The sequence below is a fragment of the Mus pahari genome, chromosome 4, assembly GCF_900095145.1.
Source record: "Mus pahari chromosome 4, PAHARI_EIJ_v1.1, whole genome shotgun sequence".
Taxonomy (NCBI): Eukaryota; Metazoa; Chordata; class Mammalia; order Rodentia; family Muridae; genus Mus; species Mus pahari.
In genome coordinates, this window is record NC_034593.1 from 80,187,085 (window position 1) to 80,200,737 (window position 13,653).

The 13,653-nt window shown below is 49.2% G+C and overlaps 1 protein-coding gene across 3 annotated transcripts in view; it reads left to right on the forward strand.

Moving 5' to 3' along the window:
- The window catches only part of Adar (adenosine deaminase RNA specific), a 37,762-nt gene that overhangs the window by 21,542 nt on the left and 2,567 nt on the right, over nucleotides 1–13,653 (forward strand). For 2 of the 3 annotated variants that reach the window (XM_021195857.2, XM_021195854.2), the window contains exons 3-14: nucleotides 727–910; nucleotides 1,885–2,033; nucleotides 2,555–2,693; nucleotides 2,816–3,000; nucleotides 8,428–8,653; nucleotides 8,882–9,053; nucleotides 9,634–9,727; nucleotides 10,233–10,355; nucleotides 10,572–10,705; nucleotides 12,497–12,679; nucleotides 13,066–13,178; nucleotides 13,457–13,584. In XM_021195857.2, the coding sequence (XP_021051516.1) occupies nucleotides 727–910; nucleotides 1,885–2,033; nucleotides 2,555–2,693; nucleotides 2,816–3,000; nucleotides 8,428–8,653; nucleotides 8,882–9,053; nucleotides 9,634–9,727; nucleotides 10,233–10,355; nucleotides 10,572–10,705; nucleotides 12,497–12,679; nucleotides 13,066–13,178; nucleotides 13,457–13,584 (1,830 nt within the window). The remainder of the gene's footprint in view (nucleotides 1–726; nucleotides 911–1,884; nucleotides 2,034–2,554; nucleotides 2,694–2,815; nucleotides 3,001–8,427; nucleotides 8,654–8,881; nucleotides 9,054–9,633; nucleotides 9,728–10,232; nucleotides 10,356–10,571; nucleotides 10,706–12,496; nucleotides 12,680–13,065; nucleotides 13,179–13,456; nucleotides 13,585–13,653) is intronic. The other variant, XM_021195855.2, reaches the window with a different exon arrangement.

Here is a 13,653-nt window from a genome sequence, read left to right on the forward strand (position 1 = left end):
GTATCTTTATCCCCAAACTGCCAGAGCCAGGACTGTTTCAGTTTTTGCTAGAGGCTAACATTCTTTGTTTTCTCAGCGCCATCCCTCCAGAGAGTTGAGGGAAAGCTGTGGGTTTTGCAGTTAATCAGTCTTTTGAGTTTCAGCTCTAAGAACACAGATGCTGCCAAGTGTGATGGCACATGCCCATAATCCCAGTTTTCGGGGAACCAAGGCAGTGTTGAGAGTACCCGGGGTTAGCCTGCACTATTAAATAGTAAGACTATACCTCAAAAGAAGGAGAAATGAAAAACAAAACATTGATGTCGTAGTCAGGTGTCACTTGACTATGGCATCAATGTTTTTGGAAGACCTAGGAATTAAGAGATTTGATGTCTTTCTCTGAATGAAATAAAATCCAGTGGGTCCTCTGAACCCATGCATTGAGAGGAGAGACCTGGCTCCCACAAGCTGTCTCTGACCTGCATACATTCACACATGCATAATAAATTTTTAAAAAGATGCCACTGGGTGTGGTGGTGCACACTTTTAATCCCAATACACAGGAGCCAGAGTCAGGAGTTTGAGGCCACCCTGGTCTTCATATTGAGCTTCAGGACAACCAGGGCTATGTAGAGATCCTGAAAGGCACTCAGTGTGTAGCAGAACATTCTGGGGTAGAGATCACTTTAGAATGAGCAGAGGAGTGACACAACCTGGTGTTTACACATCTAATCCCTTTCCACGAAGATTTAAATTCCAGGTTGTCATCAATGGTCGGGAGTTTCCCCCAGCGGAGGCTGGCAGCAAGAAAGTGGCCAAGCAGGACGCAGCAGTGAAAGCCATGGCGATTCTGCTTCGAGAAGCCAAAGCCAAAGACAGTGGACAGCCAGAAGACTTGTCCCACTGTCCCATGGAGGAAGACTTGGAGAAGGTAGGTGATGTTCCCTGGGGAAGGTAACCCTTGGCATTTGTGTGTCAGACTCTGGAAGCTGACCTGGCTCGAATGGTCCAGAGTCTTCTGGGATAGTGCTCCTGCCTTTCCCTCCCCCTCCCTCATAACCAGCCCCTCTTCTGCCTGTACTGGTCTGAGTATATTTGCAGAATGTCAGAGTTGAAAGGACCTTATATTAGTTGGGGGTCTCTGGAGGAACAGAACTTACAGAGTATATTAATTGGAAGAGGGTTTCTTAGATTAGCACATGGCATGGCCAGAGTCATCTAATGAGCTGAGAGGCTGAATCTGGGAGTCGGAGGCTGAGTGCCTCCCTGGCCTCCCAGCCTGGCACTGAAAGCCTGGGCCGTTCCTGGAGAGACTAATGCCCAGAGAAGCTGGTTCTGACATCAGGGAGGGAGTCGGCCGCAGTAACAACAAGAGGAACTACTTGGTGAAGCACACAAAACGCAAAGCAATCGTTGCCTATGTCCTTTTATCTAGGCTGCCACCATTTAAGGTTGGTCTGCTCGTATCAGCGAACCAACCAGGACAATCTCTCAGACATGGACACAAACCAATCTGATACAGACAGCACCTCACTGGGGTTTCTTTCCTGTGCTTCTGAGCTGTCTGTGTCACATTGCCAGTTAAAACTAGCCATCACAAACCTTGGACCCACTCTCCTCTCTTAGCCGAAACTTGTCCCTCCCTGTCCCCACAGCATCTCCTTTGGAAGGCCTCTCCTCACACTCAGTTGTCTAAAAGAATTCTTAGCTGGGCAAGGTGACCCTATCTGTAATTGCCACACTTGACAGGCTAAGGTGAGAGGATCACCTTGGGGTCAAGGCCAGCCTGAGCTCTAGGAGCAGACATTGTTTCCACAAACCAGGAAGGGGAGAGAAAGTCTCAGGCTCCCTACGAGTGTTCTTTGTGTCTGTGTTTTGTCTCATGCTTTCTCCTCTCTCCTCCAGCCAGCAGAGGCTCAGGCCCCCAGCTCCTCAGCAACATCCTTGTTCTCTGGGAAGAGCCCAGTTACTACACTGCTTGAGTGCATGCACAAACTAGGCAACTCCTGTGAATTCCGTCTCCTGTCCAAAGAAGGCCCTGCTCATGACCCCAAGTATGTCTATGTCTTATGTGTGCCTTCTCCAAAGTAGGAAAGACATTTCCTACCACAGCGCCAGAGACGAGAAGACTTTTCCCTGTATGGTCTCTCTTGCTACAGTCTGGACAGGGGCCTTCAGGGCCTGGTTGCTGCTATGAAGCAGAGAATCTGGGAGTAGGAGTTGGAAGAAATGGTGGTCTAGGTCGGGTCACAGTGTGGACAGTGTGGTGGGACACAAAGGTTTAGGACCCAGGCTTGCCCTAGCAGCTCCCTACTTGAGGGCTCTGTGCTCATAATTGTTCAAAAGCAGGCTTCTTGGAGAAGGGGAGACTTGTTTGACCCTTGCATGTTGAGTGTTTAGCTGGTCAGGAGATCCGGAGGCAGGAGATGGGCCAAGCACTGGCTCTCCCAGGCCAGAATAACTGCAGAGGTGATATGTATGAGAGCAGCAGGAGGTGGAGGATGGCACCTGGCCAAGGTGCGGCAGGCCCTCTCCACCCAGCCATTGTGATCTTTTGCCCACTGTTTCCGCTAAGGTTCCAGTACTGTGTAGCAGTAGGAGCCCAGACCTTCCCCACTGTGAGTGCCCCCAGCAAGAAAGTAGCAAAGCAGATGGCCGCAGAGGAGGCCATGAAAGCTCTGCAGGAGGAGGCAGCCAGTTCAGCGGATGACCAGGTGGGCCACAGTCCTGCTGGAGTTACAGGCTGTGTTTTACAACGTGGGCAAATAGGGTTGTCTGTGAGTCCTCCGAGTTTTCTGACATATTACTGGTTGCTCTTTGACTAATTTCTCCTTAGTCTGGGGGTGCAAACACAGACTCACTTGATGAATCTGTGGCTCCCAACAAGATCAGGCGGATTGGCGAGCTCGTCAGGTACCTGAACACCAACCCCGTAGGCGGCTTGTTGGAGTACGCCCGATCTCATGGCTTTGCTGCTGAATTCAAGCTCATTGACCAGTCTGGACCTCCTCATGAACCCAAGTGAGTGTCTCAGTCCTGGCTGTAACCGTGCGTCACGTGCTGAGAGTGGCTTGTTTCCTTTGGGAAAGAATTGATGCACATTAACTGAATAACAAGCAAGCAAACTGTCTGCCTGGCATAATGAAGACATTAGGTCGGCCATCTTGAGAATTCAGTCCTTATTCCGCTGAGTGTGAGCCTGTTAGTTTTATAAGCTAATTTTAGTTTCATACAAAATCATTCAGATGGTTGAAAAAGTATGCCTTGGAAAGTTTGATTTCTATCCCTTCAAGTACCCTCCTGGGCACTGCTGGGTGTACCTGCTTCATTCATCATGGAAGCAGATGCATGCATTGACCTGCAGCCTGGTACTCAACCAGAAGGACTGTCTGGGAGAGCTAGCTAGCTTGCTTGCTTGCTTATTAGTTAGTTAGTTTGTTTGTTTGTTCATTTGTGTGTTTGTTTTATGTGTGTTTACATGGATGTTACCATGTGTGTGCATCCCTGCAGAGGCCAGAAAAAGGTGTTGAAAACTTAGAACTGAAGTTACAAACCAGTTGTGAGCAGCAGACCAGTTGTGAGCAGAGACCAGTTGTGAGCAGAGACCAGCTGTGAGCAGACACCAGTTGTGAGCAGACACCAGTTGTGAGCAGACACCAGTTGTGAGCCACCATGTGGATAGTGGGAGTTGGACCCAGGTCCTTTGGAAGATTGGGCAGTGCTCTTAACTCTTAGCTGGAGCTCCCTCTCCAGCTCCCTTTAGAGAGCTCTCTAGATCACTCTATATTCTGTTTTCTTTTTCTTTTTCTTGGCTAGCCTTGAACTCTCTGTCGTCCTACCTCAGGCTCCAGGTGCTAAGACTATACAGCAGCACCCTCACCCCAGTTTACCCAGACCCACATTCAGCAGTAAGTCATGGGGAAGTGCAGTGGAAGAAATCACCCTCCTATAATACGACCAGACTAATAAGGAAACATAGAAAGTAATACGAAGCATGGAGAATATAGTAAGTTAATACCAGTCAAAGATGGAGAAAGCAGGTGTACTGTTTAATGGGAGACCACATATGAATGTGTATGGGTATAGCCAAGCCCTGGCTTGTACCAACTAAGCAAATAATCAGCTAAGCTGCATCCCATCTTATGAAAGTCTATTAAAATAGCTCCCCAAATTAAGCTTCATGTTTCAAATAACATTAGTAAGAAGTCACCAATAGAATTTATTTTGGAACTACAAAACTTGATTCTGAGTCCTGCCAAAAATCCATCTTTAAGGATATCTCAGAAGGGCCAGGGGTGGTAGAGCATGCCTTTAATTTAAGCCCAGCCCTCAAGGCAGAGTCAGGAGGAACCCCTGGCTGTGTAGGAAGTCCTAGGACAGTCCTAGTAAAGAGATTACATCTCAATAATTAAAACGAATAGCTAGGAAAATTCAGGGAAAGAGAGGTAGTGAGCATAGTGACTCCAGCAGGCGTTGAAGCAGTGGGAACCATAGATGGATAGACACAGCAGAGGAGCAAGGGGGTGCCTGCACCCTGCAACTCAATCCCAACAATCCAAGATTTAGATGGACAGTAAATGAAATGACAGTAATCACTAAGAAGGCAGGGACATTTCTAAGACCTCCCACAAAAACAAAGTAGTATAGGAAAAGCCCTGAAAAAATTGATCCAGAGTAAAAGGACCACCCAAGGAAAAGCACACAATAACCCAGGACTGAAGGATTTACCGTGTACAGGCTCTGAAGAACCCTTTCATAAAACAAGCAGTAAACAAAGTATGGCATCTACATGTTCATAGAGGAAAATTGAATTATTAGTTCACAAAAAGGTATTCAGGAGCACTTAGCACCTGTGTGTGGAGCCCCCTTGTCAGTCTAGCCTGCAGTCACTAAGGCAGTGTGAGAGTACATTTGCCAAGTCTTGTGGAAGGGCTGGACTGCCCTGAGTAAGGATCTGTTGTCCCTCAGGGGAGGGCTTCTCCCAGGAAGTGATGCTTGCAAATCACTTTAAGATGGCTGAGAGCCATGGGATGTAGGACAGGACAGACAGCCTGTGGCGGTTGAAACGGCATCTTTTGACTTAAGTGGAAACCAAATTTCCTTTTAAGTGCATCTGGGTTAATTCTCAGTTATACCCCTCAAACATACAGCTGTGTCCATACTGAACATATGCAGATGTTTATTATTCCCTGAACCAGCCAAGGTAACAACTTCTTACACAGTACATCCACTATATTGTGTGTTGTAAGGAACTAGAGATGATGTAGGCACAGAGCAGAATACACAGGCTCATTTGCAAACACCATGCCATTTTATATCAAGGAGTTGAGTGGTGAGTGATTGTGGTGTCCTCAGGAAGTCCTAGAACCATCTCCCATGGACACCAAGGGACAGCTGTCCCTCCCATCTGCTCCTGTGGGGAGGACAGATTTAGTAAAGGGATGGAGACATGGTCTGGTGGGTGAGCAGGGAGTGAGGGAAGGATGAACCTGCTACCAGCTGTGTCAGCGACACCCTTGTAGATTGTCTGAGAGTTTTAGCAGAAAAGCAGTAAGAAGTCACTGATGGTCTGAATGGAGCATGGGCTCTCACTACCGTTGTCCCTTACTTCCTGCTAAATTCTGTTTTCTACTTTGAGAGAACTCTCCCAGACCTTTACCACAGAATCCACCAAAATCACAGTTAGCAATCTAAACTGCTAGCCTTACTTCCCAGTTCAGAACAAGAAATACTTGATCTTCCCCAGACCAGGCCACCTGCCTACCTTGAATCTGTCAGGAAGTGTGAAGGAAGCGTTCTTCCTCCTGCTCAGGCCTGGGCCCCTCCCCTTGTGTTCTTGAGGACTGGTTGTTTCCTCATCTTCTTTCTCCTCCTTGGCTCTCCCTTGAAACCTGTCTTGCCCATCGACCTCTGCCTGTACACCAAACCCTGACCCATCTTTGAGAGGCCTTGTCTGAGCTGTGCTTCCCTGCATGTTCTACCCAGCATGTCTCTGTGCTCCAGACCCAGACATCTCAGAAGGACCGTTTATACTTACTGTCTGAGGGCTGGAGAGAAGGCTCAGCAGTTGAGAGTACAGACTGCTCCTACAGACGACCCCAGTTCCCAAAACCACTTGCGACTCCAGCTCCTGCGGGATCCAGCATGCTCTTCTGGCTTTCCAAGGCACTGTCAGACATGCATACACAATGTAAAGTAAAAATAAAATCTTAACCATCTCTGCTAAAAGCCTGTCCACTGGCTGAATGTAGTCACTGAGCACTCAAGTGTGGCTAGGGTACCCGAGGGCCTGAAGTAGTCAGACATCAAAAGGTTCCATTCTTAACAGGTCTAAGCTTTGTGCAGCTTGTGGCTTCTTTATTAGAAAGCACAGCTCTATAAAGGATTCTCATTTCATAATTAACAAGCTTAGTCATATACTGTAATACACAAAAGTATGTGTACAAGGAAGGGGCCATCCTTTCCAAAGTCAGAATAGCCAGAGTCCTGGTCTTCAGAGGCAGAGGCCAACACAGTTCTTTCCTGCTGCCCTCACTGCAATTCTGAGTTCTGTCCACTGACCAGAAGGGGCCTGCCACAAGGGCAAGGAAAGGAACCAGGCATCCCGCTAATTAGTAGCTGAGGGGCAGTGGGAAGTACCGCATGGGTGGCAGAAAGTAAAGGTGTTACTTTATCCAGAACTAAATTTACATTAGGATATGGCTGAAAGGCAGGATTCCAGAATGTTGCTAGTTTCCAAGCTGCTGTGCGCTAGCTTCCATCTGGATTTGCAGGAACTTGCCCCAGGAGCAGTGGGGTCTCCCTCCACCCCCACTCCCCTATGGCCATCTCAAGCCTGCTGGAAAGGAACAAGTAATTCTACTTTGTATTGTTTTTTTGAGATCTGTGGCTGTCCTGGAACTCTGTAGACCAGGCTGGCCTCTAACTCAGAGATCCTCTGCCTCTGCCTCCCAAGATCTAGGATTAAAGGCGTGCACTACCACCGGATAAAACTGGATACTGTTGCGGTAAATCTCCAACCCAAATATGCCCCAGCAATGAAAACACGTCTCAGTTAATATGAATATTTGCTGTGCGCCTAGATTGGGCAGATCTACCACTATACTATAATCTTTCTTTCTTTTTTTTTTTTTTAAGATTTATTTATTAATTATATGTAAGTACACTGTAGCTGTCTTCAGACACTCCAGAAGAGGGCATCAGATCTTGTTACAGATGGTTGTGAGCCACCATGTGGTTGCTGGNATGGTTGTGAGCCACCATGTGGTTGCTGGGATTTGAACTCCGGACCTTCGGAAGAGCAGTCGGGTGCTCTTACCCACTGAGCCATCTCACCAGCCACTACCATCTTTCACATCTATGAGACCTCTTAGAACTTGCAGTTTCTCCAGGCCATGTGCTTCTGCTCTGCTTTTCTCTTTCTTCCTCCTCTGCATCCTCTCCCTCTTCCATTTTCTCTTTCTTCTCCCCCTCTTCTGCTTCACCTTCCCTTTTATCTCCCCAATCATCAGCTCTCCTTTATTTTACAAATTAAGGTGGGAAGCAGGTTTATAAGAAATCACCTGAATGCTGACACATTCTTTATTCGCAACCACTCACAGAAGAACGGAATTAATATCAAATATAATTAGCCCCGGGGGCTATCCACAACAGGGTACTTTAAAAGTCTGACAGTGTTAGGGCTACAGCTCAGAGGTAGAGCACTTGCCTGGCCTCCATGAGGACCAGTCTTAAAGTCTGGGGTCAGACAGTGCTAGACACCCAGGTATGTGAGGAGACATTTACTCCTTCATGTATGTGTGTGAGCAGAGCGCAGGCGTTGTTCCTCGGGCTCCATCTCTACTATTCTTTCTCTTTGTTTTTAAATTTGGAGACAGGGTCTCTCAATTGGCCTAGGGCTTGCTGCTTGGCTAGGCCTCTGCTGCTGGAGTTGCAAGCATGCTGTGCCAAACTTTGTTTTGAGGAGGGAAGGTCCTGTGCTTGCAAGGCAAGTTCTTCACCTGAGCCTCTTCCAGCCTATAAAGAAACCTTGCCAATACTCTCTCATCTGCTCTCTAAATAAGCAACGGCCTAGAGACTGTGCAGGGACCAGTACAGTGCCTAGACAGGATTTAATAAGATTGTATGAGTTTAGAGTCACTTCCAATTTATGGGAAATGGCAGTTTTCCCATTTATGGTAATGAAATGAAATTTACTTTTATATACATTTATAGTTCTGATGGATCTGCAGAGGAAAATACTAAGAAATAGTGCAGCTGACATATGGGTAGAAAAAAAAAAAAATTACTGAATGACCAAAATCTGAGAAGTGCCTGCGAAGGAAGGAGACCAGCAGGTCCTTGTGTTTGCAAGAGCAGCCTCCCTCATAGTGAAACCAGCCCTCCCCGCACTGCACGGCTGGCGGGGGCCCTCTGCTGCTTGTCTTCATTCTCTTTTTCATCCCAAAGGTTCGTTTACCAAGCAAAAGTTGGGGGCCGCTGGTTTCCAGCCGTGTGTGCACACAGCAAGAAACAGGGCAAGCAAGATGCAGCAGATGCAGCCCTCCGGGTCTTGATCGGGGAGAGCGAGAAGGCAGAGCAGTTGGGTTTCGCAGAGGTAACCCCAGTAACGGGGGCCAGTCTCAGAAGAACTATGCTCCTCCTTTCCAGGTCCCCAGACGCACATCCAAAGACAGTTAAGACATCTGCTTTTGGTGCTCTCTTTCTTGGGGATGGTGGGGTTCTGCTTGCTCCTCCCTGGGAGGATTTGGCTCTTTTGCATAATTATTCCTAGGCTTCAGTCTTGGTCTCAGTAGAGTGCACGTCTGGGGTGTGGGATGGGGAAAGATGACTCTGCTGCCAATTGACATGCAGTGGACGCAGGCAGGGCTCTGTGGTCCTGACACTACTCCTGTGTCCGCAGCTTCCTCTCTCTGGCAGCACCTTCCATGACCAGATGGCTATGCTGAGCCACAGGTGCTTCAATGCTCTTACTAACAGTTTCCAGCCCTCCCTGCTCGGCCGCAAGATCCTGGCTGCCATTATTATGAAGAGAAATGCTGAGGACATGGGTGTTGTCGTGAGTTTGGGGACAGGTGAGTGAGTGGTCCCTGAGACATTGGCCTCTTGATGCCTACAAGCGGGTCCTTCTCACCCTCCCTGGAGTCATTGTGAGCAAGTCCAAAAAAGATGAAGGCAAAAGACTCCATATAGGTTGAGTGTCTTCAAAGTTGCCGATGTGACACTCAACATATTGGAGTTGGAGCTGTTTTTTTGTTTTTTCGTTTTTGTTTTTTTTTTTTAAAAGATTTTTTATTATTATTATTTAATGCTTAACAGGTAAATCCAGCATAAATATTCTAGTCTTTGAAGTCTGAGATTCTGGCCCTCAGCATTTCAGTTAAGGACTAGTTTCTGTTCTCGTTTGCTGCTGCCAGCTCAGGCTTGGAATGAGTTTGGGTTGCGTGGGGTCTGCTTTGACTTGGAATTTTTGTTTTATTTTGAGGCAGGAGTTGAGTGCTTCAGCCTTTCAAGTGCTGAGGTTGGCACGCACACTGTGCTGCCAGGGGTGTTCTAGTCCCTAATCTAAAGATAACAGAGCCCAGACTCTGTCAGCTCAGGGCCATTTCTGCCTTCTGCTGGGTTACCCCAGTTCTGTTTTGATGGCCTTCCCAGGCAATCGCTGTGTGAAAGGGGACTCTCTCAGCCTGAAAGGAGAGACGGTCAATGACTGCCATGCCGAAATCATCTCCCGGAGGGGCTTCATCAGGTAAGCAAGATGGGCGCAGTCATTTGGCCTTTCATGGGGCCCTCCTGTCCCCGAGTCTACTCCCCTCCCTGAAAGCCCAACAGATTAGTGGCAGTCTGTTGAACCTATGGTTCAGTAGTAGTCCTTTTGTGACCTGAGTGACCCGAGTCCTTATCCTTGAATGAAGCCGCTCTCCCTCCGTGTGAGACCTTGTACTTAGCCCCTGCCCGACCAGCTTTCTTCTCTGGGTTATCTTTAATTATGAAGGGCAAGAGTCAGGGGGAAGCAGCAGCCCACCCTGTGAGGCCTGGAATCACGGCTGCCCCAAAGACTTCCACTTTTATGAAGTGAAAAGGTCTCCTGTAGGGAACTTCCCAGTCCCTTTTCCTCCTGACAAGCTGAAAGCGGTGTACCGTGGGAGCCTTCCTTACCTTGGCTCCAGCAGGGCAGAGCATGTGGAGGTGTGGTCTGCTCTGCGCAGACTCTGGACAGCCACCTCCCGCCAGCGCCAGCTTTCTTCTGGTAGGTTTCTCTACGGTGAACTGATGAAGTACAACCAGCACACTGCCAAGCACAGCATATTTGAGCTTGCCCGGGGAGGGGAGAAGCTGCAGATAAAGAAGACGGTTTCTTTTCATCTCTACATCAGGTCTGCACCCCTGGCTGCCTCCTACCCCGACCTTGTTCTGTAGCCTCACCTGCCTGTGTCTGAGCTGCATGCCCAGATGGCAAGGGCATCCCTATCACCCAGTACCCACATAGGCTTAGGAAAATGCCCCTGGCATTGATGGCAAATGGTTTCAAGACCCATGAGGCTGGAGAGAGATGTGTCGGGGGAGTCCTAACTAATGTGATTGTTTGGCAGCACGGCGCCATGTGGAGATGGAGCCCTCTTTGACAAATCCTGCAGTGACCGTGCCGTGGAAAGCACAGAGTCCCGCCATTACCCTGTCTTTGAAAATCCCAAGCAAGGCAAGCTTCGCACCAAGGTGGAGAATGGTGAGTGGTAGGAGCCAGTGGGCAGTGAGGTGGCATGCACGCGAGGGGTGTCCACTACCTTGTGTCTAGAGCCTGAAAGAGCTGGGTGTCTCCAGGATGCTTAGGAGCCCCATGTGACCGGGGAACTCTAGGAAGAGTCCATTGAAAATAAAAACACTGTGTCGTGGTCGTGGGAGGGGGTGTGCAGACGTGAAGGCCAATGGGAGGTGGGCTTCACTGAGCTGGACAGCACTGAGAGACGTCCTGTGGCTGTGCCCTGCCCTCTTCTGTCCTCCAATGCCCAATCCCATTGCTCCCATCCCTTCCCACTGCAGTGTCATCCAGGTGGTCCTCAGACACGGGTCCTGTTCTTTCCCTTCCTACTGAAGTGCGAATGCAGTCACCATACAGCCTGTGCTCCACTCCTACACACTCACCCCAGGAGGGAAGTGTGTGTGCATGGAAACACGTGGTAGTCACGGTGGCCAGGTGGAGAGAGCACGAGGGCTCATACCTGGATAAATGAAGTGTTCTATCCATGTGATGGAATAGCGTCTGTCAGAGGGAGGAATGGAGTCCTGAGACCTGGCACAACGTGGACCTTGAAAACATGCTAGGTGAAAAGCAAGTCACAGAAGAACATATGTCATAGGATTTCACGTCTGAAAGGGACAGAGTAGACAGATCACTAGATACAGAACGTGACCTGGGACTTGCTAGTGTAAAAGACTTTGTGAAGTGACACTGCTCCAGAGCTGGTTGTAGTGATGGAATAAGCATGAAGGCACTTGTGTGTTTTAAGTGGGTAGGTTGTGTCAGTGTGGCATATGAGCTGTAGCCCCATACAGCAAAACTGTCTCCAAAAACAAAAAACCTGGGAGCTGGTGCCCAGGTTGTACAGTATCCGCTGTGTCATAGCATAGGGATTGAATTGTGATTTCCCCGGCACCCAACTGCGGCAGTGCACGCCTACAGCCCCCATGTTGGGGACTTGGAAGCAGGAGGATTCAGCCTAGCCAAATGAATGAGCTTCAGGTTCAGAGACCATGCCTCACAACATTGAAGAAAGATGGGCAGCCAGTATGAGCTGCTGGCCAGCATGAGTGCATATGCACGTGTACATATGCACACATGCGCGCGCGTACACACACACACACACTGATGATAATGAAACTAGGGTGAGAAGCGTAGCTGAGCGGCTGTGGCTCCCCACTGCACTCTCCAGAGGCAGAGGCCCCGCTCCCCCGCCTGCTCCTCAGCCAGCTGCTGCGCTTGCACCTGCTCCCTGACCCAGACTGCCTTGGGGCCTTGACTTGACAGTTGTGTCTGCAACACTCAGTGCAGCTGCTTTTTCTCCCTTGTGCTTAGCATCCCTGACTCCTCTGCCCTTAGTTTCTGTGCTGTTCCCCACCATAACTCACATGAAGTCTTTAGAGCACTGCAAACAGCCAGAGTCTCCACACCTCTTTCTCTCCTCCTTCCACAAACATAGCAAGAAGCACCACCCTGGGCACATAGTAGGTGCTATAAAATATGAGCAGCTGGTACAGTGGTTAAGAGCACTAACTGTTCTTCCAGGGGTTCTGAGTTCAATTCCCAGCAACCACGTGGTGGCTCACAACCATCTGTAATGGGATCTGATGCCCTCTTCTGGTGTATCTGAAGACAGCTACAATGTACTTAAATACATTAAATAAATAAATCTTTAAAAAAGGAATATGAGCAACCAACAGCCCATACCTCAGGAGTGCACATAGTGTGCCCAAGACTTGGTTTGGTCCGGTTGCCTTCATCAATCCAACTCTGATGCAGGGGAAGGCACAATTCCTGTGGAGTCCAGTGACATTGTACCCACGTGGGATGGCATCCGGCTTGGGGAAAGACTCCGTACCATGTCCTGTAGTGACAAAATCCTCCGCTGGAATGTGCTGGGCCTGCAAGGGGCACTGTTGACGCACTTCCTACAGCCTGTGTACCTGAAATCTGTAACCTTAGGTAAGAGACCTCCTTTGTGCCCCACCTGTCTCTGGCTCAGATCCCAGCAAGCTATAGGCCATGTTGTCTTACATGTCTCCCTTCCAAAGTGAGCTTGGTTGTTCCTTAGGAGCAGGGAAGGTCGGCATTGGTAGCAAATCAAGAAAAGACCTGCCAGACTGGGGTAGCTCTGAAGCCTCGCTCTCGCACTTCCGTCTTCTCCCAAGCTCTGCCTGACCCAGAGCCTTGAGTTTTGTGCATGGGTATTAGAAGGCCTGTGTGGCCACAGTGGGAGCTGCTTTTCTGTCCCGATGACTGGGTCTCATCTTCCGATTTGCTTGTGTACCTCTGCTTCTTGGCAGCACTCACCGCAGACCCCGGTGTAATCTTTGTTTGTTTTCACCCAGGTTACCTTTTCAGCCAAGGGCATCTGACCCGTGCTATCTGCTGCCGCGTGACCAGAGATGGGAAAGCATTTGAGGATGGATTACGCTATCCCTTTGTTGTCAACCACCCTAAGGTGCTATGACCCATTCTGTTTACTCCTGATCCATACCTCCTTAAGCAAAGCTGTGTACTTGTGAAAAGGGTGCCCTTGCTGGGTTGTCAAGAGCAAAGCTTTTCTTCCCTTTGGGTGCGTGGGCTTAGACTCTCAGTCCTTAGTCTGGATCGTGGTTAAGTCAGTGCAGCTCACAAGGGGAAGATGAGGCCCGCATACTGCTCTCCAGAAGTCTTGCGTGCCTGCTCTGAACTTTTGCCCTGAACGACTTCCCTCTTCCATCACCCCGTGGTTCCTAGGTCGGCCGCGTCAGTGTGTATGATTCCAAAAGGCAGTCCGGAAAGACCAAGGAGACTAGTGTCAACTGGTGCTTGGCTGATGGCTATGACCTGGAGATCCTGGATGGCACCAGAGGCACCGTGGACGGGTAAGGAGTGGGAGGGCACAGAGAGGTCTGGGCAGGCTTCCTTCCAGAAGCCCAGGGGCAGGCCCCTGC